The 22666-nt window shown below is 42.3% G+C and overlaps 1 protein-coding gene across 12 annotated transcripts in view; it reads left to right on the plus strand.

The window, feature by feature from the left end:
• Positions 1 to 5665: 5665 nt before the first annotated feature.
• Positions 5666 to 22666, plus strand: part of ABI1 (abl interactor 1) — a 78157-nt gene continuing 61156 nt past the window's right edge. For 10 of the 12 annotated variants that reach the window (XM_039572187.1, XM_039572200.1, XM_039572224.1 and 7 more), the window contains exon 1: positions 5775 to 5988. In XM_039572187.1, the coding sequence (XP_039428121.1) occupies positions 5872 to 5988 (117 nt within the window). In that variant the 5' untranslated portion in view covers positions 5775 to 5871. Of the gene's footprint in view, positions 5989 to 22666 lie in introns of all 12 variants that reach the window. The other 2 variants (XM_039572235.1, XM_039572250.1) reach the window with 2 other exon arrangements.

Below are 22666 nucleotides of genomic sequence, written 5' to 3' on the forward strand. Positions count from 1 at the left end.
AAACAATGTCTGAGCCATTGAGTCTCATTAAGCCTGGGGTGGCTCTATATGCATTCTCCTAGGAACATTTTTGTTTGTGCTATTCTCATAGCCTTTATCAAGCAGTGCAAAACAAAGCAGAAATTGTGCTAAAGGTGTTTTCAGACTTCAAAACATTTCCCAAGACCTTAAGCAGTGTTTTTCTTCCTGTTAGGGATGCTCACTCCAAAGAGCTGAGCAAGTAGGACACTGCTGATATGGGCCATCTACCCTTTCAGTGCCTGCTTTCAAATCAAAGTCACAGGAGACTTGTCTTTAGGTCCGTTATATTCCCTTTCACTGTGAATTATGCAAATATTACTTTTTCCTGGGCAAGGTGTTTCTCTGTCTGCTTTTGACCAGAAGCTATATGCAGGGTGAAAAACCTTTCCCAGGAAAATTTTTATTTCATATATACATATCAAAGAAATTCTTCCATTTTAAAGGATTGCCATCCTCCGACAAACAGCTATTAACTCAGGAAATCCCGCCCTACCCTCTAATGAGTATGCCAAACCTGCATGGGTCTATTCAGAAAGCTGACTTTCACTCCATGCCTACCCCTTGCAATAAGACGACTCTTTTCATATTTAAATTACCTTTCCAAAGCCATAAAATAAAAGAATGAAAAAAAATGCTAATAAAGAGGATTACTGCCAGAAATCCACCTCCTGCTTTAAGTGGTTGCTCTAAAGTCAGCCCTTCCTCAAAATGTTTTTATACCAAAACAGTTTAGCTCCATTTGTTAGTGGTGTAAGAAGCAAGCCATTCTGTCATTTGTCACACAATAGCCATCTTCCCTGGTAGGTCCAGGAGAAAGAAATGAGCTTTCTTGAAGTTCTGCACGTATCTGGCTGCATCACCATGGTCTAGATGCCCCACCTTTCTCATGTTCTTAGGGCAGTGCATGCCTTGGCAGTATTTTGAGGGAATAAGAAGATAAGCCTACCTTGTGATGGGCAGCTGGAAGTGACAGTAGCAGAAGGGACCTAGACTGGGAGCTGGGAATTGAAAATATAAGAGGAATTCCTTGATGCAGTGAAAGTGGAAAGGAAAAATCAGGAGACATGATGGTCAGAGGCTGAGCTGAGAAAGATGCAAGAATGAAAACCAAAATTAGAGGCCAAAGGAACATGGGATCCAGTGGAACACGGGAAGAGAACAAGTGAGATGACAGATGGAGAAAAGGGTAGCGGAGGTGACAGAAAAGGAGGCTTGCTAACACCAGACTACTGCTGAGAAGCAAAGATAAGCATGCAGGAGGGATGAAGAGGAGAGAATTTTATGAAAAATGAGGTTGAGACAGAAGGCAGATCCTGCAAGTGAAAATATATTAGAGGAGAAAGGTCATGTCAAAATACAGTAAAACTATTTATTTTTGTGCCACTCTTATCTTGTGCATTGTTGAAGCTGCAATTTTGAATCTTATTACTTCTGTGCTCCCCAGCAGCTCAGGCTGCCTAGCAATGCCTAGTTGTGCCGGCTCTGCTGCACAGAGCTCGTGGCTGCCTAGCAACTGCCAGGGGGTTGCACTGGGGTCCCTGACCAGCTCAGGGGTGCAGTCCTGCCCCAAACACCCCTGCTCCCCTGGCAAGCCAGGAGGCAGCATCTTCAGTTGTTAACAGCTGTGATGAAAACCTTAAAAATATTAATTGGGAAAAAGGGCACGTGGAGGTGACCACAAGAGTGCAGAGTGCATTACAAATTGTCTCCAAAAAGCTGGAACAGCCCCATTCATCTCTGCAATGCTCCGACAACCTGTGATGATAACTGAAATATCAGTATGGGTAATTATTCCGGTTCTTAAGTAAGGCTCTGTGCTAAAGCAAAAGAAAGCAAACCAATGCAGCTATGCACCTTCTTGGGCAGCTACTAAACTGGCGGAGGAAATACTGAAAAAGCGAATTTTGGTACCAGGAAAAAAAAAAGTTAGGGTATTAAGTATTCACACAGGCTTGTCCCAGTACAGCCATACTTGTGTAACTATCACTGTAATCAACAAAAATTTCCTTACAAGAAAATAAGACTTGGCATTTGGCAGCAGAGCTGATGTGGCTGATCTGAACAGGCCCTGTGTCCTCTGCGCTTCCAGCTGCCCCCTCAGATCCCTCATCTCTCTTTCCACTGCACTGTCAGAAGTGCTTGTGCAGCTAAACAACCAAATCAGGAATCAATCCAGCTGAGAAACGGTCCAACAAAAAATAAAGGGTTATTTTCCAATCAACACTACTGAGGCAAGTACTGTTCGTTCCCAACGGAAAAACAAAGACACGTGCCAATCTATGGCCTAGGAAAGGGAATAGACAGTTACAGAGCTACACAAATTACAGTGAAGGAGAAGTTGCTGTGATACTGCTGCTTTGCTGCTGTTCTAAAGAGCACTTAGAATATAGTCGCATTTTTCTCTCCCAGCCAAAAATGGGCTATTGTCCCAGAAAGACAGTATTGCCTCTGGAGATCATCATGCCCCACTGAGGAGGAGAAAATCTCAGATGTAAAGTTGAGACACTGAGAGATACATAAGCACATTTTACTCTGGGTAGAATCACATTTGGGTGATTGTGTAGGTGGAGATTGACGGACATCATTACATTTTTTCCTCTGCCAGTCCAGCAGCCCCAGCCAGGAAAATTTTAATTCCCAGATCTTTTGCACACTCAAAGTATCTTTTCTAAGTTAGGTAATTTTTCTTTCTAATCAGCAGTTTACTGCCTGGTGGAATGAGAAAGGGTGACAGAGCAAAAAAGCCCAAACCCAACAAACTAAACCAAAATGAAAAAAAACCCAAAATAAAATAGTTTCTTAAAAAAAAAAAAACCCAGTGAATGCAGTTTAGATGCATACTACTATCTTCAGCAAATGTCAGCTCAAGCCCAAGGTTTATTGATTGTTGCTCAGCGCTGGTTCTGCTAGATTTGCACTCTTTCAGGTGCTTTAGAGTCACTTGGTGTACACACCAGGCAGATTCATGGAGCCAGCTTTGATCTATTGTACCTGAGTCAATGCACCCTCCAAGAGCCTCAGACACGAGGAACAGCCTGCAAAGACACTCAAGTGACCCTGCAGAGTGTTATTTAGAAAGAAGGAGGGCTAGCATGGGGCAGTAGCTAATAAGGCCTGCTGATCTAATCAGTTGAGCATATCCACACCACAATTCCCAGTACATCTTACATTACGTGGCCCTCACAGCAGCATTGCCTTGGTTGTATAGCATCCAGCTGAAAAGGTCCTGCTGGGGTGGACATGGAGCCAGCTTGGGTGTTTATCTACCGCAGGTCTATCCTGAGGGCATGGGGACAATGCCTGGCCGTGCCATGGCAGCTACAGAAAAGCCTCAATGCAGCTGTCACAAGGTGGCGACCTTTGATGTGTTCCTCCAAGGTCTTCTTGAGTCGTGAGCACATTTTGAAGTAGAGCTGGTGGGGTTTGTGCAAGGCCTTTCAGGTTGAGAACCGCAGCAGTGCATGAGGCTGCAAGCCCTCCTGGAGCCACTGCTCTGCTGTGTGAGGTGGATGCATTTCGTGGGAGCCCCCACTGCCTGCTCAGTGGCTGTCCCACCGTGGGCTTATAGGACGAGCTTGTCCACTGAACTGAAGCACACTACATTTAGCAACACACACGGCACTAATTTTTCTCATACTGAAAAAAGTTGATGTGCAAGGCCCCATGCATCTGCCATTTCTTTTACTGGGGCAGCCATAATATTTTAAGAAGAGCCAACAACAGTTGTGCTACATTTGGATGTTAACAGCTTCCATGCAGCCAGTCTGGTCTGTAGGCAATTACAGACTCATCCAAGTCAATGGGTGTTAAGCAATTTGCAGCCAAAGTGAATAGAGAAATCAAATTTGTCTTTGTATTATATATAGCTGGAAACAAGGAGAAGTCAGTACTGGAAACAAGGAGAAGCCAGTGCCCAAGGGGGGTTCTGGTCACACTTGCCCTGGGACACATTTAAAGCTTGTCAATATCTCAATAAAAACAAATTGAATTATTTTACATTAAAACCAATCAAAAATAAAGTGTTTTATTGGAAATTACATGCTGTCCTAGAGATAGTTATTGACACCCCTTTGGAAACAATTTTGCTAAGATGCCAAATAAATTAACCAGTAGAAGATAGCAATGTGGATGCATTTCTATCCCACAGCAAGTGCTGCAAATGTACCAGCTCCTTCCTCTCTTCAAAGAGATCTCAAATACTTTCCTTGTTACCTGTCTGGCTGTTCCCAGACAGGGGTATTTTTTTTAACTCCAGCTGCAAAGACTTTCGCAGGCCCACTGGTCCTTTCTAGGCTCCCTACCTTTATCCTTGCTTCTGCAGCTCTGGGCTGAGATGCTGGACTTTGCTGACCTCAGAGGTGAAGGGAGATCTATTTTTTTCCCTCTCCACCTTGATTTAGAGACAGCAGCAGGTACACCAAAGCATCCTGACCAGAACAGTTTCAGCGCTGCAAACAGGAGACAGACTACAGAGAACATGTAACATACCACAAGATTATGCAGAGATGAGGCAGTCTGCTCTTACTATAATGTGCTTGAGAATACTTTTTTTCTGAAACATGCTGACTTTTTACCACTGCGTGGATTTCTCTGGGACAACTACTAAAATGCAAGGACTGTGTTTGTGTTCGTAACTGCAGACATACAGCACATGGCATGAACAGTGGGCCTTGGATATGGCTTCTTCTGGGCCTGTTACTCATTGTGAAAGCAGGCACGGACATCCCAGCAGAGCAGTCACCTGCTATTATTGGCTTATCTTCTGGCATGGTTGAAGAATCAGGATTTTGCTTACAAAAAACACAGATGCAAGAAATATTGTACTAAATAATCACCAGAACCTTGTCTTCCATACCTTTGCAAACAGCCAGAGGAGGCCCTGAACAATGATTAACAACTGAGGCTAATGAGTGGCAGGAATACTGTGTTTATCTCAGGCAAGTATTTAAGCTCTTCTTATGAACCTAAATCCAGGCAATCGCTAATTGTTAGTAGTCATACTGGGCAGGCCTTCACAAAGATCTACACAGGTTGGATTCAGTAATTCTCTCTCCCCCTCAGGGCTAACTCCCTAGAAGGGTCTAGTTGCCCCAAAGCATGATCTCTCTGACGTCTTACTACTCTTTTGTCATCTTTGGAATGGTCTGCCCAGGGAGGTGGTGGAGTCACTGTGCCTGGAAATGTTTAAGGAAACACTGGCCATGCCATTTAGGACCATAGTCTAGTTAACACGGCAGTGTTCAGTCACAGGCTGGACTCGATGATCTCAGAGATCTATTCCAACCTAATTGATTCTGCGATCTTCCAGATTTCTAGCGTGCCGGACGGCCAGATAACCAGAGCAGCGCTTCCCTCCCAGACCCTTCTGGCCTTTCCTGCGCAGAGGCGCCGCCTCCGGGCAGCACTGTGGGGCTGGGGCTTTTCTGAGCGGGCGGGAGATGGGCACCACTGTCTCCCCTCGTCTCTGGTCTCCCAAAAGGACAGGCCGGCAGCCCGGCTGCCGTCGTCCCGCCGCAGGAGCCAGCCAGGCCGGTGCACTACCGGCTCCGCCCTGTCCCTCCGGCCCCCGGGCGGTGCCCATTAGCGGCGCCCGCCCCGCGCATGCGGCCGGCCCTGCCTACAGCTCCCGGCTGCCTCCGCGCAGCGGGGGGGCTTTTCCTCTTTTTTCTCGGTTTGGTTTTTTTTTCTTTTCTTTTTTTTCCCCTCCCCTCGGAGGGGGAAGGATGGGTGGGGAAAGCGAGCGCTCACGAAAGCGAGGCGAGGAGGAATCCCACAATACCAGGCGGGTTGCGCGCCCGGCGCTGCCGCTGTCTCTTTAATGCAAGAGGAAGCGATGCGGAGGGGTGGAAAATGGCAGAGTTGCAGATGTTGCTAGAGGAGGAAATCCCTTCTGGCAAGCGGGCTCTGCTCGAGAGCTACCAGAACCTCACTCGAGTCGCCGACTACTGCGAAAACAACTACATCCAGGTGAGGGGCGGCAGGGCGGCGCACCGGGGCCGGCGGCGGGGCTCGGTTCTCCGGTGCGGGCGGCGGGGCCGGAGCCGCCCGAGGGGCAGCGGCGCCTGGCTGCTCTCGCCGCGGCTCCCGTCCCGCAGCCCCCCTCGGGTTTGCCTTTTCTTTCAACTTTCCCAGCTGAGCGGCCAGGCTTCCCTTCCCCCGCTCCAGAGGGGAAGGGAGGGGGTTATTATGTCAGTCCGGCTGCGAGGGTGTGTCTTTTTTTTTTTTTTTTTTTCCCTTTTTTTTCTTCCTCCCCCCCCCTCTGTATTTATTTATCATGAGTCACATCCCGGAGACCTCCCAGGGCTGGGGTGAGGGTGAGCGAAGCGTGAGGGCCCCCGAGCCTCTCCATGCGGCCGGCTCAGACCCGGTATCCCGGGTTTCCCCACGGGTTCCCGGCGGCGGGGCTCCCTCCGGGGGCCGCGGCCGGGCCCCGGGGCGGCGGTCGGTGGCGGCGGGGCGGATGCGCCGCACGTGGGGCGCGGGTGCCGGGCGGCCCGCACCGCTCTCCGCCGGGGCCGCCGCCGCAGCTGCGCGGGGAGCGGAAGGGGCCCCGCACCCGGGTGACATCACGGAGCTCGGTCGCAGGGGATCCGCGCCGGGTCCTCCTCGGCGTGCGGGACCCATGGAGCCGCGGTGCTGCGGGTCCGCAGCGCCGCCGTGAGCGGCGTGCGGGGGCAGGAGGCTGCCCGTGGGCTGGCTCCGCCGTGAGCGTGAGGCGGTGTTTCAAAATGGCAATCTGTGCCTCTCGCAGCTTGCCCGGCTCTAACACCCTACAACAGTGATTGCAGACCGGGTCTCTCATGCTGGAAGAGGCTCCATTGGTTGTAACGTCTCTCCACCGGTCGGTGTAGATTTTTTTTCTCTCCCATAGATTGCCAGTGCTTCTTGGCCTTGCTTTAAATCTATTTTTGTGAAGCTACTTTAAGCACAATTTACTATTATTATTTTTTTAGGATTTACATCACATGACTCTCTAAGTCTGCTTATTTAGTCATAGTGGTCTGGATGCAGAACCATCCAGAGATGCTGAAATTCAGCATTTTTTTTCTGTAAAAAATTTGAAGGGGAAAGGTAAATGAACTTTACTTGCTAGATAGCTGTTCACTAGAGTGAACTTGTTGAATCTAATACTAGGTCACCTGTGATGAGTATCTGATACAGGTTACTTAAGTCTCTGGTATCCATCATTGCTGGTAAGCTATCTTACTGTTTTTAGTAATGGAGCAGCAAATATGGAAACACATCTTGAATAATATGAAGTGATTTTTTTTTCATGAGATATTTGAATTAAAACTGCTCTAACAAGCCATATTTTGAAGTTTTGGTTTTTTTGTGGTATGTGAGGTAGTATGAGTTAATGTCTATTTATGCTTCCGAGTTGTTTGCTCCACCCAAAGAAAGCTGCTGATATAAACGCTTCTAAGAGGCGAGGTTCATTTGGTTTTACTCATGGGAAATATGACAAATACATGAGTATGGTAATTGCAGTACAAGTTTTGACGTGTCTCCTGCTCCTGACTTTTCTCTATGTCAGAAAGGTACAGAGAATCTTCAGTTACAACATCATTTTCTTCAGAGTCATAAAACTTGTCTTTTCTTACTTCAATCAAACAAACCAAATAAATGCAACACTTGAGTAAATTCCCATCTGGTCATCTGGCTTTTCCCTTTCCTTTTTTTTTTTTTTTTTAAATTTGGTAGCTCATTTTCACCTCAAGTATCAAGGTCAGCTGGATGTGGGATTGGTGGGGTCTGTTTTATCTGTGTACAGCTGTGTTTACCTCTTTTGAAAGGAAGCTGAAATTCCAAAATTCCTAATGCAGTCTTGCACAATAGTTTTGGAAAATGTATATACCTCACTTGTATTTTGCATGTGTTGTACATTTGCTCAGTAAAAATGGTAAATGTATTGATACAACTGTATTTTTTAAAATGTTTGATGGAGGTGGTTTTTTTTAATCAGCGCTGGATGCAAAGCCATCTGCTGTCCAGTTGGACTACTGAACAGATTATACTGCCAGTGCCTGTGGTGGGGCCACTGCCGGATTAGGCAATATCACACAGGGCACTGGGTTATGAGATTTGGGGGTATGAGTATTGTGGGGTGGGAAGGGAGACAAGGAAAGGAAGAGGCTTAACAAACGTACAATACAAAAATCTATGTGTTTAATGTAATTGAGAATTTTATAAAAAAGGCAGACCAGAACAGGAAACCTGGCCATGAAGTGAATGTTGAAATACTTCACAAGTAGCTATGTATTGTAACTTATCTGGTAGCATGTAGCTGGCTTAGTTCAGCTGCTTTGAATTTGGAGGGATTTCTTTTTTTTCAGTGGAAAAAGCTTAAGTGCTCCATAGTGGTAAAAATTACTGTGTTTCCCACTCTGAGTTGTGCCATTGAGGTGGAATAGGTTTGTCAGACTATTCTGAGTGCTGGCACTAACAATTTATAGTGATTGTAATAGCAGACAAAATCATGTTCTCAGTGTTATGGTTTATGTTCTTTGCTGACTTAAGCAGGACAGTAATTTCCCACCCCTAATATTGCTGTATTCAAGCTATATATGTATTTTGTATTTGAAAATATGGGAATTTTGTTTTGTCTCTTGTACTTAAGATGAGAATAATTCCGGTGAAATTTCAGTCATGCTGATTTTTTGAGGAAAACTTGTCTTCAATGTCTTTAGGGATTCCTCAAAAAGAAAAGTGACATGGGGGGGGAAAAATGCTCGCCTGGCTGGAGCTTGGCTCCCTGACGGTGAGTGTAGCTGTATGGATAGTAAGTATCCTTTTACTGAAGCATTTAGGAAAGATGACGGCAGTCACTAAACTCAAGTTAAAAATTGCTGTTCTTAGAAAAGCAGGAAACAGTTTCTTGCTAAGGCACATTGTAACTATATCAGAATGCCGGCTGGTAACACAGTTTGCCCTCCAGATCATGTGTATTCGGGTTATCTAGAAAGTTTATTTGTGAGGAGGGGAAAAGAGTTCGGGAGAAGCAGAGCAAATGAGCTTCTAAGGAGGACCTGCAGTGGCAAAAGGAAAGTACAGTATGGTGGCAATCTTGGGGGGATGGGAGAGAAAGAGAGACAGGAAAAAGGAAAGAAAACCAAGTGTAGAAGTAGTAACTGAAGTACATACATAGTGATGTTTTGGTGGTGATTTTGGCTTTGAATAGAAGGAAAAGGGCATTATAAGTACATTAGTGTATTTAATCTCCACAAGATTTAAAATCTGTGATTTTTCTGGTTGGAAGCTTCAGTAACAAGCAGGTAGAAAATTAGACTCCTGTTTTAGATCAGAGGCTTAAACTCTGAACAGTCTTATGAGCAGGTTTTGAACCTTAGATCTTTAAGGAATATTTTTGCCTTCTGAAGTAAATTTTCTTATATATAGATGTATTAATTTTTAAAATATATTTTCAAAATGTAAGTTCCCATAGTTTACGTCTTCCCCAATTCCTTTTGCCTGCAGGTATATTCTGGGACTAGTCCCTTTTGGCGTGCTTGTAACGCAAAGGTTAACTGACAATCTGTAGCATAAAGCTGAAGATGCTAGTGAGGAGTTTCATCAGTATCCTAGACAGTAAGAACTTAATCAGTATTACTTAATATGGAAATAACAGAGTTAAAGCATTTACAGTTCTAGTTATGATTCTTCAGCTGAAAAATACTAACTTCCATAGAGATTCTCTAGTAATTTTTCTGGCTGTGTTATTTTCATGTTTTAAGGGACCTACAATAACTAGCTTATGAAGCATTAGAATGACACAGGAAATCAGCTTCTGCAGTGTTACTGCACTGATTACTTCCTTTTGAACAACTTCAGTTGACTGGTATATCCCAGAGAGGCCTCTCTGTGCTGTAAAATGCTGCTTTTAACTCTTCTACTGTCTAAATCAAGTGTTCCTTATAGCCTTGTTTATGCACATGCAGATACATAGTTTTTGTCAGTCTCAAGCTTCTAGGCCACTTGTGAAGATCCCTTTGTAATTTTTGTTTTTAAGCCCAAATATAATTTTAATATGATTGTGCGAATCTCTAAACAAATAGCTTGCACTCCTTGTGTAAGTTCTCATCTTGATGGTCTCAAGTGGGTAGATTTAGCAGCCTTAGAAAAATAAATTGAGAGACCTTTTAAGGAAGTAAGTGCTGTGTTGCCTAAATGTGTGTTTTTCTGTCATGTTACTTCCTTCTGTAGCTTCTGACTGGTATGTGGAAACTGAACGGTGAATTAACAAGCTATTCTGGGTAAAACAGACAAACTGAAATCTGTCCATGCTTTTAACTGCTATTGCAAAAAAATGAAAGTATCTTTCCAGCTGGTAGAAAAGTAAATGTGCAGCATTGAGCAGAAGTGTTGCATGCAATAAGTTTCATAAATATTTGTGTTATCTTCCAAGATATGCAGAGGAATTCTTTTTATTTGATAAGTTGGATGTTCTACACTTCCTATACAGTAGATATTTCCTTTCCAACACAAATGAACCTTTTTTGGTGGCTTTTCTTTAAACGTTGGTAACTGGTTAGACATTTGATTTCATTGCCTCACACATGGAAAGTGGCTTAACTTAGTTCAGTACAAAGAAGTTCACTCAGAATGCCTAATTCAGGGAATGAGCTGCTCTAAAAGGATAAACTTCTTAAATTGTCACCAATACAAAATCTTTATGTGCTGTGAGAACTTGCATGCTTTTATATTCATAGGTTAATTAGGTTGTATTGAGAGTAAATACAGTAATTTTTTTCTTCCCCATGTTTAATTGCTATATTTGGAACATTTAACGAGAAAAACCCCACAAATTAAGTTCACTTTCTGTAACAGCAAATATAGTTCAGAATTAGAGAGCAATGAGGTAAAATACCAATGTATCATCTATTATGCTTTGTAGGTTTAAATAATATTCTTTAAAAAAAGGTGTTGCATCATACTTTTAAATAATATTTTTAAGGTAGTTTAAGTAGTATAAAAGGTACTGACTGTTCTGTGTGCAGTTTTGGTTTTTTTTTTTTTAATAATAATATAGGTACAGGTTGGTGGGTTAGGCTCGTAGCTCTTCTGTGCCTTGTATAGGTCTTCTATGCCCATGCAAGTGTCTTTGTATTTTGGAAAATAAAGCTTTAGCTCATAGGCAGCAAGAAGACTGTAGCCCAACTTCACTAAATCAAGCAAGTGATTACCCTGAGTTTAAAGAAAACTGATCCTAGAGTGTTGTATGTCTGGTTTGTATGTCTAGAGGAGGTAGATGATAAGAGATGAGCTTTTCCAAATTTGAAATGTGTCCATTAATTTTGGTATATTTGGTTTAAGAAGCCAGCAAGATGTTGGCTGCTATTCCCACTGCATTTCATTGGTATTTCAGCAGATCATTGTGTCAGCACTGTGCTACCTTAATCAGGCAGAGTAAAGGGGATTGGGATAAGCTTTTACAGGTGTGTTTTGTTTCTTCCCCAAGGGAAGCACTTTCCACTCCCTTCTGTTTGTGCATTGTTGGAAGGAAGAAGCTTGCAGGTTGTCTGTGGTCAGTATATGCCAAGTGTGATTCTTGCTCCCTGTGCTGCTCTTGCTGTGCACAGTCCTGTGGAGTTGTTGGAAGGAAGAAAGAAGAGTGAATAAGCGGGGCAACAATCTAATACTTCCCTCTGGTTCTTTGGGAGGTTGTTACAGTAAGTAGCTCTTACAGTGAAGAGAAAATAGATGGGAAGGTCTCATAAAGTGGAGAATGAAGGCAGTTGTAATGAAGGTAAGAGTATAGGAGCAGGCTGAGTACAAGTAGGAAGTGTACCTCTGAGGGCAAAGTTCCTGTTAGTATCTAATCTAAGTTTAACAGAAAAAAACCCCCTGAACTCTGAAACAAAAGAACTGATGCAACTTCCCGGTATCTTTGTTTAGCATTTTGAACTGTATTCATTTTAGAAAAGCATAAGTGAAGGCATGGAATTTATAACTGGCTCAGGGAAGGTCATATAGGGACATATTGTCAGATTTGGAAACAGAACCTGATTGTGTGGACTTCCAGTGCTGTTCACAAGGATTCCCCCTGCCACCCCACCCCTTTCCAGACTGCCTCTGTTATACTGCAACACTGTAAAAAGGGGGTGTCCACAGAAATACAGAGACAGTATGCACAGAGGCAATGTAATGACTCTTTTGGGAAAATATGCACCTGAAACCATCATTGAACTCATTAGCAGCAGTCACTTTTTAAGAATTTTGTGTATTGCCTCCCATAAGGAGCTTGAGATTCTAATTTTTTGCTTTGTGAACTTCTGGAGTTGCATAATGCTCACAGTACTGTTTGTCTGCATGTTGGTGGGTCTTGGCAGAGGCACGAGAAGATGCCGCTCTATTTCTCGTTAGTGAAAGCAGTCTGTGTTTGACATTTCTGGTGACCGAAATCTTGCTCAGCTACAGAACAGTGCAGTGGCAACTGTGTGGTCAAAGTGTCAGTCCTGGCGTAGCAAGACAGTCTTGAGGGATAAGGGGGTATCTTGCTCTCTCTGCCTGCATTCAGTCCTTATTTAGTGACTTGGAGTCTAAAGGAGCATAGCGTGGTTTTTATTGTTGCATGGTAGGAAATCACTTGTGGGACACCGATTACTCAGTGTCCAGGCTTGTTCATAATCACCTGAGCATTCTTGCTCTTTTTAGCATCTGTGTTTCCTAGAGTGGTCTTCCTTTGATGCTATTCCTTCCACCCCTTCCCAAATCTGAGTGCTGGTGACAGAAGCGGGTGGGCTTGGTCAGAGGGATCCTCCCTTCCCTCCACCCCTAAGTAAAGGGAAGTAACTGCTGAATTTGAAATAGTAGATAATGTGCCTTGGTGTGGTTCCTCCCTTTTCCTGACCTTGCTGGTGAGGCAGCTGCTGCAGAGACTTGATGTCTCCTGTGGGTTGCAGAAACAGGCCTTTGCAGCTCAAAACTTGCACAGAGCCCTTGAGAGCCAAGACCAGGGTGCTATGGAGAATAGGTCGCAGTGTGCTCCTGAACACAGCTCTGAGCAAGATGGTACTTCAGGTGCCTTTCCTCCTGCACCTCCAGCCTGTCAGCATGTCCTGACTGTGCTGGAGGGGCCCAGTCAAGTGTTTCATCAGCTGAGTGCCAGGTATTGAAATAGAAAATACAGCATTTCTAACAGGTGGGCTCTTTGAGGAATCAATTTTCTGTGCAGCAGATGAAAGCAGAACTCTAAACTCTTCCTCCTGATTTTAGAGGGAATGCATTATTTTCCTTGGGTTAATTAATAAGAGTGTAGATGCCACCTTTGCTTGAGACTGTGCAAATAGTGTTGCTCATTACTTATGCAAGCCCTTAATGCTGTTAACAGGAGCCATGCATGCTTTGCAGAGCATATATTTGTTACTATGATGCTGTTACTGTGGAAGAAAAGGAGGGATGGGGAATCCTGCATGAGACTTTCAACTTGGAATGAAACATGAGTATAGCATTTTCTGGTACCACTTGTAAAATTCAGCAGTTTGTATTAACGTGAGTTGGAATTGGTAGGTAACCTGCTGGCTGAGCTAAAGAAGCAGATTAGTTTAACTCTGAAAAAGATTGACTACTTTGACTACTACAAGGGGACTTTATTTTTAATAATAGTCTTGTCAAAGGTTCCAGATCAAATATGTTTACTAAGTGCTGGGGTTTCGCAAACTGAAAAAGTATCTGAAAATCAAAACTTCCCTTGGTTTGAGCCTCCCCTGTGATAAGGTCTCTTCATAACCTCCACAGATGTGTGCCATACTGTTTCTTCTGACATTGTGGAACATTCTGAAAGAACCACAAAAGTTTTCTCTTCTGCAATGAGATTGCATCTTTCTTGTGTTTATGTTAAGATAGCAGATTATATTTGTGATAATGTCATCCCTCCCTTTCTGAGCCCAAAACAATCAATTCTGTATACTCTTTATACAGCAGAAGTTAAAGTGCAAGCATGCTACTCCATGTACAAGGAAGCTCTGATACTGTAGTGATGTCCAGTTAAAGAACTCATGGGGAAGAGACTCTGCATCACTGTCCTAACTTTATTGTATCCTCAAAGACAAATAGGAATAAAATGTGGTACTGTTCCTGCTTTTGTTAAGAAAGCAGGAAAACCTCTCAGAACTTGCATAGAGGAGTCTTACTAAAACAAATGTTGGTTTGACATCCTTAGAGTTGAATGTAGTGTACTTACAAATAGTTCCAAGAAAAAAAAAAGTTTGTTTACTACTTGAAGCATAACAATTCTTGGAAAGGAATTGAAGTGTAGACTCTGCTGGCTACTTTCACGCCAGTGTTTCACATAATACTTTTTCTAAGCTATATTTTATCAGGCAAGTGTGGGGTTTTTCTGTTGGCTTTTTTTTTCCCCCCCACAGATCATCTTTTACCAGATACATACCCTTTACTGCCTTGCAACTTACATTATGTAGCTATTTTTCACGATGCCTTTCCGACAAACCGTTTCTACTAGCATGGGTTTTGTAATTTGAAACCTGCAGCTACTGAAGACATTTATGCACATTTCTTTTTTAGATTATCTTTACTGGCACAGAGTTGAGACTAAAGCCTTGTCTATGCAGTAGTCTGTAAGTACCTGGGGAAGCCATGATGAGCAGGCTACAGAGGAAATGGAATGCAGCTGGGAAGACAATGTAAAATGGGACTGATGTGATTCTCCCTGTTAGTAAAATTCTTAGGAGGCCTCTCATATTTGTATGCAGTCAGGCCTTTTCTTTATAAGAAACCTGTCTTCTTCAGGAAGCTGGTCCTTTTGTTACTCTTTTGAGACTAAGGAGTAAAATGGGCTTAATGAAACTATTCTGCTTGGAGGGCTTTGGTTCTCTTAACAGTGAAGGAAAGTGAATGTGTCAGGAATGGTGTTCTCTTAACATGCATGTGTCCACAAAGCAGAGCTGGACCTGATCCTTAAAGGTTTTTATAAAGTATGATTGTAGCCTCCAGGGTTTTCACTGAGAAGCTTAATGGCAGGTGGCTTGGATGATGCTTCAGTGAAGGTCCAGAGGGTGTCAGACTAACAAGTAGAGATATGGTGGGTCAATGCACTTACGTTGGCAAGATCTTTGAGACCTGGCTGGGGATTGTTCAGCTTTTTATTTGCTGTCTAACTTGCAGGATTTCTAAATCCCTGGGAGGAGTTGTTGTTTCTATGATGCAGATTCCTGGCTTTAGCTGCATTAGATAAAATATGCGTCTGGTTTGGAAGTGCTTCGCTCTACAAGGGCTCTCTTCAAATACCGTGGGTGTTTCCTGCTGCAACACACCATATGTTCTCCCAGCACTGAAATGATCTGGTTGCCGCAGTAGTCCTGGAATTTATCTTAAATTGCAACAGATTTTGAATCTAATTTCTAAGGTATATTTAACTTGGAGAAATTGTTGTTGCCACAGATGTGTTTGAAGCTTGGGCTCATACAATGCAGCTTACTTTGTAAGAAATCTTGTATCTCTTCAGTAGTGGCTGTCATTTCTGAATGTGTATTTCATTCCTCTTTATCAGTCTGTCCTTTAACCAGTGAAGAATGATAACAGCCAATGGAAAGCTTTCTAGCACATATTCCTTCCTTGAAAACCTACTGTCTATGAACAAGAACTGTAAAATCAGCTCTTCTCAGTACTCTGCAGTGAATGAATATTGACTATTCAGAGGCTGAGGGAGGTATTTCTGTAATTATGAGAGAAGCTTGTTTACTGGGGATAGAAGCCAAGTATGCAGGGATATGGTACCTATTGATTTCTGCTTCTCTGCTGGAGAGAGAAGTTGCTGGTTTTGGTCCTGAATTTCATATGTGTGGAGTATTTAAATGTGTTCCTTGGGCATGCAAGGAACTCTAAGAGATTATACTTTATCTACTATGTTGAATAACTTTCTGCCTTGCTGACAGAAATTGGGAATGGTTTGAAGGATGACTGAAAAGCAATTTGAGGGTCTTGAGAAACTTCCAAGTTCCTGATGTGGGTAAGAACACAGGAAGAATGGGGAAGAGTGTAACCTTCCTTCATTGTGTTCAGCCACTCTCTCTGGCTAACTGTGGTGCTGAGGACAATATGAAAAGCAAATACTGTTACTGTTTGTCTCCTGCCTACAGCAGAGAAGTAGCTTTACTGTTTTCCCAGGTTGCTGTAAGGGGTTACTGCAGCAGCAGTGGGAGTGGGGGAGTATGAACTGGAACAGGTACTTACTGGCTGCATAACATCCCACGAGGCCTGGGGGAATGAATGTGGGGAATACTGTGAGTCATACTTGTCAGTCTCATAAAGCAGGAGGCTTTTTAAAATTGGCCTTGGAGGGGAAGAGGTGTTTAATGGAGCAGTTGTGCAGGAGTTATGCAAATAGAGAACATAAATAATGAGCAAAGGCACTCATTTAAGCTTCTTGCCTCCTCAGAAAATGACTAAATGCAAACAACCACTATGAAAGTTAAGAAAAATGCATCATCATTTAAGTATAATGGGTGCAAAAATGTGGCCATCCATGACAATAAGAAAATTCTCCTTTTGTGAACAGAAAAATTAATTTTTGTAATTGTTGAATAGAAAACATGTTTGCTGTCGATCTGTTTGGTTTTTTGCTTTCCAGTTTCCTTTGGAGAGCAACAAGGCAGAAAGCTGAAAAGCAGTTCCCTAACCCAAGAGCTGGTGAGGAGGGGAGGTGGTAAAAAGACCAGTCTCCAGTTTTGCTTTGGACATATCTTCAGTGTTTAGGCTGGTTTTGTATAAAAAGCTTTTCTTTTCTGTCCCCCTATTCATGCAGGATTTCATTTACATGTAAATACTGTGTATTCTTTGGTAAAACCAAGAGCATGTTTTTAGAGTATAGCTGCTGCTTTTTTTTTTTTCCCCCCTCTTCTCTACTGACACAGCCACTTCTTGCTGTTTTAAATTAGTTTTGAACAGAGCTTATGAAATGTAATTGTTCCAGTCCTGGGCTTGCTTGCAGATGCTCACATCATAGTGAAGCTCTTATCTCTGATAGTAAGCCTTACCAGCAGACTTAATGGGCATAAAATTTTCTTGGAGTACTACTTCTGCCTCTTGCAGTGTAGGGAGGCCATCCCAAGCTTTGAAGCAGTTGGAAATGACAGATCCACTGTCCCACATGCTGCTCCACTGTTATACGTGTCCTCCCGTGGCCTGCCCTGTATTTTAGCCCAGCTTCCTCCTGGGTGTACAGACGCAGAGGTAGTGGCAGTGTGGGTGTGGGTGGATACACAACTGTGGTGATGTGTTCCTGTTGTGAGGGGACTGTTTCTCTGAATACAGCTCCTCTGTGGCTGTAATAAGGCCACTCAAGCTGATTACAGATGAGATAGCAAGGTGTCCTGATGGCCCTATGACAAGTGCTGCAATAGAATAGTTCAGGTTTTGTTTTACTGCTGGAGGAGGGAGACAGGGGATATGACTGTTCTTATGCATCTGATTGTATGGAAGTGCAGCTCTGCTGTAATCTGTATGACTCTTTGCACGCCCTGCATATGCCTAAATCTGCCCCCTACATTGTACATGAAGGGGAAGCAGTCTTGAAAATCATGTGAAGGTTCGTCTTAAAAACACCAGTGCAACTTCAACACTGATTAGAAAACTGTGCTGTGCTGTAACTGTGCCTGCAAGAGACGTTGCAGCTGTATTTCTAGGGAAAGTTACTTGAACTGCTGCTGTAACACCACAGCAATTGTCTCACCAAGGACTTTGTTTAGAAAACCCAAACAAAGCAATTCTCTCACTCCTGAGCTTGATGCTATATTTCCGATTAAAGAATTTACTTGCTTTCTTCTGTTGATTTCTGTAAGTTAGGTTTTACCTATTGCTGGATGTGGAGATAACTAGAACTAAAAAATATGGTAATCTGTTCTTCTGTTCACTTTTTGTTGGGGAAAGAAACAATATTATTGACTCTCCATTCTCCCGAGCCATCTGTTTTGCTCTGTTGTGTGTGGTTTTTAGAGGATAAACTTCTACTTGCTGCAACTGAAAAAACCCAATATGTAAATGAGCTTCTGCATGGAAGATTTTGGAATGTTGTTGCTAACCATAGGACAAAACTTTAACATAATAAAAATAATTATTCTAACAGAAGCTGGATGTAGTGTGCTTACAGCCACTATCGGATAAAAATTGTACAGTCCGGTCCAGGAGTGCATAAAAGTCTGAGCAATATTAGCAGCTGTTTATATGATCAGACAGAAACTAGGTTGATTTTCTCCACTTACATGCAAGTTCTTATAAAAACAATCATTCCTTGTATTGCAGTCCATTACTTTATTACCATGAGATCACTGTATAGCCTGTGTGCTGTGTGAGAGTATGCCTTGTGCTGGGAAACAATCTGCTACAAAATTGTTGGGATCCACTAGTTTCTGGCCTAAGTGCACTGCTAAGTACAGTGAGGTATGGGATGATTTTCTGCTGGACTGAGTGTATTCATCTTCAAGACACTAAATAGTCAGCAATGTAGAGATTCAAAGCATGAGAAGAGAATTTGATCCTATAATGGCCATTGTTTTCTTTGTTTTAAAAATACTGTGATGTTTGGGAACTGCCTGAACTGTAAAATCTGGGCAGCAGCTGTGTGTCTAAAGTGACTTTCTTAAACATGAGAACTCTTCCTGAATTAGGAACACGTGCAATCCAGAAATTTGCTGATTGTCCAAAGGCCAGTGTAGCTCTTGGCTCTACATTTTGTTGCCTTGAGATTCTCCCTGGAGCTGGACAGGCCTGCTAATGACTTTCTGTGCTCTATTTTCCCACTTCCCTGACTGCTTTGTTGTCGTGCAACATCTCTGACATCTCCATGGAGAGAAACCTGTTGCAGTGCAGAGTGTAGCTTTGAGCTTGCTTGGTTCTGGACCAATCCTTTAGCAGATGCTGACATTGAGTGTTTGTTTTGCACACAGAAGTTGAGGTTGCCCTGTTGTAGGGGTTCAGAGCAATAGAATACCAGGTTGGAAGGGGGCCTTAAGAATCATCTGGTCCAACTTTTCTTGGGCAAAAGAAAGCATCATCTACACAAGATGCCCCAGCACCCTGTCCAGTTGAATGTTAAAGGTGTCCAGTGTTGGGGATTCCACCAATTCCCTGACGAAATTATTCCAATGACTGACTGCTTGCTCTCATTGTGAAAAATTTTCCTACTGTGTCTAACCAGAATCTCCCCAGGAGTAACTTGTAAAAAGGGAGATTCCATCTTTTTTGTAGCCATCCTTTGAATACTGGAATGTCTTTGATAATAATCTGTCATACCAGGACATGCTGAGATGAGACTGTAATTTGATCCTTTATGCTAAATCCTGTTGTTTTAACCTTGCTTGCTCAATGCTATCTGGTATGATTCTAGGCCTGCGTAGAAGGTAGGGAGGATTAGAGAGTGAGAATCTGGAAAGAAAAAGGTAGTATTTGAAGCTTACCTATGAAGATCATAAAATTTTAGCATGTTCCTTGTGTTTATATATAGATTTGTTGTATTCTGGGTTTAGACCTTCAGTTTAATTTGTCAAAACAGAAATAAAAGACTTCATGTCAGCAGTCACCAGTCCTTGAGAGTAAACTGAAGAGGTGAACAAAATCCATAGGAGGAAACCTTGTTGTGGACAATGAAGCTTTTTCACAAGGTGTGAACTGAAAAGCTTTTCCCCAAAGCAGATTACTCTGAGCTGTCTTGATTCGAAGGCTTGCATAACATGAAAGTCTATCCAGTTCTGATTTTTCTCTCTATTTAGAGAAACTTGAGTTTGGTTCTGTGTTGGTTCTATGTTGCTGCCGTTACATTACAAAGAGGATATTAATGTAACTAATAAATGCTGAAGTGTCTCCTTCTTATTCTCACTAGAAAAAAAGAGTGAAAAATAAGTCTCTGACTTACCAAGGAGCATGTCTTGCTAGATGAGCTAAAATTTGTGGGTGGGTGCCATCACTTAGGAAAGTAAACAGAAAGCCATTTTAATTTCAAGCTCTATTACAAGAACAAAAGATCAATGTTTGAGAGCCATTCTATTTGTTTGTCTGTGCACTGTAAGTTCTCTAATTCCCTGTTATCTGCTGTCTAGTGTGCCAAAATAATCATATGCTCCAAAGCCTTGGGTAGTTTTCTTAGTGTTGAAGGAAGAAGACTGCTATGGAAGTGCCAAGGATTTCTTTTTCTGTCTGACAGTCCAAGGGTGGCCTTAGAATAACAGAATCATAAAATTATTTAGATTGGAGAAGACCTTTAAGGCCATCAAGTCCACCAGTAAACCATGTCCTAGGTGCCACATCTACACATCATTTAAGTTCCTCTAGGCATGGTGAATCCACCACTCTGCAGCTCTGGCTGATATCTCTGATGTCAGAGCCTGTTTTATGTCAGCTCTGAAGAAAATTGTGTTTGATGTCATATGGCAAATCACAGACACTGCAAGAAAGTTCAAGGTGTAGTTTTGAAGCAACTGTATATGCTACTATTGGGCTGTGCTTTACAGGAACAGAATATGTGGTTTCTGTACTGAAGCTTATGTTGTCTAAATCATGTAAAACACACAGTATAAGACTTGGACCAAATTTCTTACCCTTGCTGTGTGTGCAGTCTTGAAGCCTTGCTAATTGAGTGTACAAGGGTTGTGTGAAAATGACACATGGGCATGTCTGCTTCTGTCACTTGAGTTCAGTGTGGCATGCCATTATGCTTGTATAGACAGACTGTGACAACTGACAGCAACAATGTATTGTGCCAACATATTTACTAAGACATCTCTTTGAGTTGGCAGAAGAACTGAAAATTACATTTTCAACAGTATTTTTATATATTATATATAAAAATATATATATAGTATATATGTATAGGTTTTTAATAAGGGTTTAGTCCAGAGCTAACATGTACCTTGTTTGTTGCATTGGGCAGAAAATGCTACTTACAGAGCAGCTGGCATGTACCTTCCCAGGCTCCATCTGTCAGAGTCTGCATTGCTTTGTAAATCACATTCCTATTGGAGATTTGTTTCTTGCTATAATGTTTGCAGCCTGGATTAAAATGGAATTCCTCAGGTTTTTTTTTTTTTGTTTTGTTTTTTAAGTTATTTATTAAGTGTGTGTGTGTGTGTGTGTATATATGATATGTATATGTCCCTGAAATTTTCCATTGGAAGTAACTTCTCCCCTTAATAAAGAAGCTTTTCTTCCTCTACCTTCTGCAGAAAAAAGATGATGATTAAAAATTTGAGACTCTTCTATTTTCTGTTAGTCAACAGAATGAAAAGCAACTTTCAAGTAAAAGAAAATCAGCAGGGACACAGTGAGATTGACTAAATTGGTCTCAGCCCATAGAAATGCTAATTTGCTATCAAGGCTATTCAGGACTGGTCAAGGGAATATTATTGATGGAAATGAAGGATTTGCTTCTAGCTGATTGTCTAGCGTGTACAGGATTTGGGGGAAGGGCCTGTCTGAAACAGAGTTTGCGAATTACAGGCAGTGCTGGTTACACTGTTGTATGTGTTTGTTAAACAGTAATTTGGTATGTGTCTTGACCCTTGAGATAAAGAAGCTTACTAGTCAATGATTTTTGTCAAGATAGTGTTTCTAAAAAGAAACAGACTGAAATCTTGTTTGTGGACTGCAGTCTAGTGATGGTGGTGGGTGATCATCTCATCTTCTGGTGCCTTGAGTTAATGCCAGCTTTATTGTGCAAGGTGTCTTTACCTGGGGAGAAGAGATTCCAAGTTCTACCAGTTTCTCTGTGTTTTGTATAGCTGAGTTACTGCATCTTATCTGGAGAAACTCAACAGACATGGTATTATTTCATACCAGTGGGTTTTTTTGTTTTAGATGCTGGAAGGAAAGTCCCTTGAGTTGAATTGTAGATGCTAGCTTTGCCATGTTTATTGAGGATTTCTGCCTTAGTAGATGGGAAGAATTATTGTTTACTGAATGAACTTCAAAGAATTTTAATCATGCTGATTTCAGTTCTGGGGTTTCCATAGTGAGAGGGGTCTTGGGGTTTAGAACTGTTCTGAATGGTTAGGCATCCTTCCATACCATACTTGGCTTTCAAATTCCTCCATGTTCCTGGAACAATTAGTTATTTAAGTAATCGAGAGCTTTGATATTTCTATTTGACACTACTTCCCACTATGTGTAGAGAGAGGTGTGTTGAATAGTCTGTTCTATTTCTTGTTTTCACTGTCAGTGAAGGATTGACTGCCAGCTCCCTGGAGAGGCCTTGGACAGGAGGTGGACATGTTCAGTGACTGCAATATGTTGCTATTAATAGCTTGCAAGCTATGGGGTAATTAAAACCTTGAGCTTTTACTTGCACACTCACAAATTCAGAAATGGTAGAAAAGTATTACAAAATGACAAGTTATGGCAAAAATCACTTCAGTAAAACCCTTGAACATTTCTATATTGCACGTACTTTAGTACTGATCTTTGTCATGCCGAATTTTAGTTGAAATTTGCTAGTGATCTGGAATGTGTGTGGCTTTTTGGCTTTAGTTCCCCTTCATATGGAGGCTGGGCTGATCCTCTCGTTTTATCAGGCTGTACTTGGACTAAATCCCTTCCTGTTCTTTGTCCCCACATAAATTCTTGCTTTTAAATTTCCCACAGTTGTTTTTACTGATGATAATATTGATATGAACGGTGGAGCAAGTGGTTCCAGTAACAAGAG

The sequence above is a fragment of the Corvus cornix genome, chromosome 2 (assembly GCF_000738735.6).
Source record: "Corvus cornix cornix isolate S_Up_H32 chromosome 2, ASM73873v5, whole genome shotgun sequence".
Classification (NCBI taxonomy): Eukaryota; Metazoa; Chordata; class Aves; order Passeriformes; family Corvidae; genus Corvus; species Corvus cornix.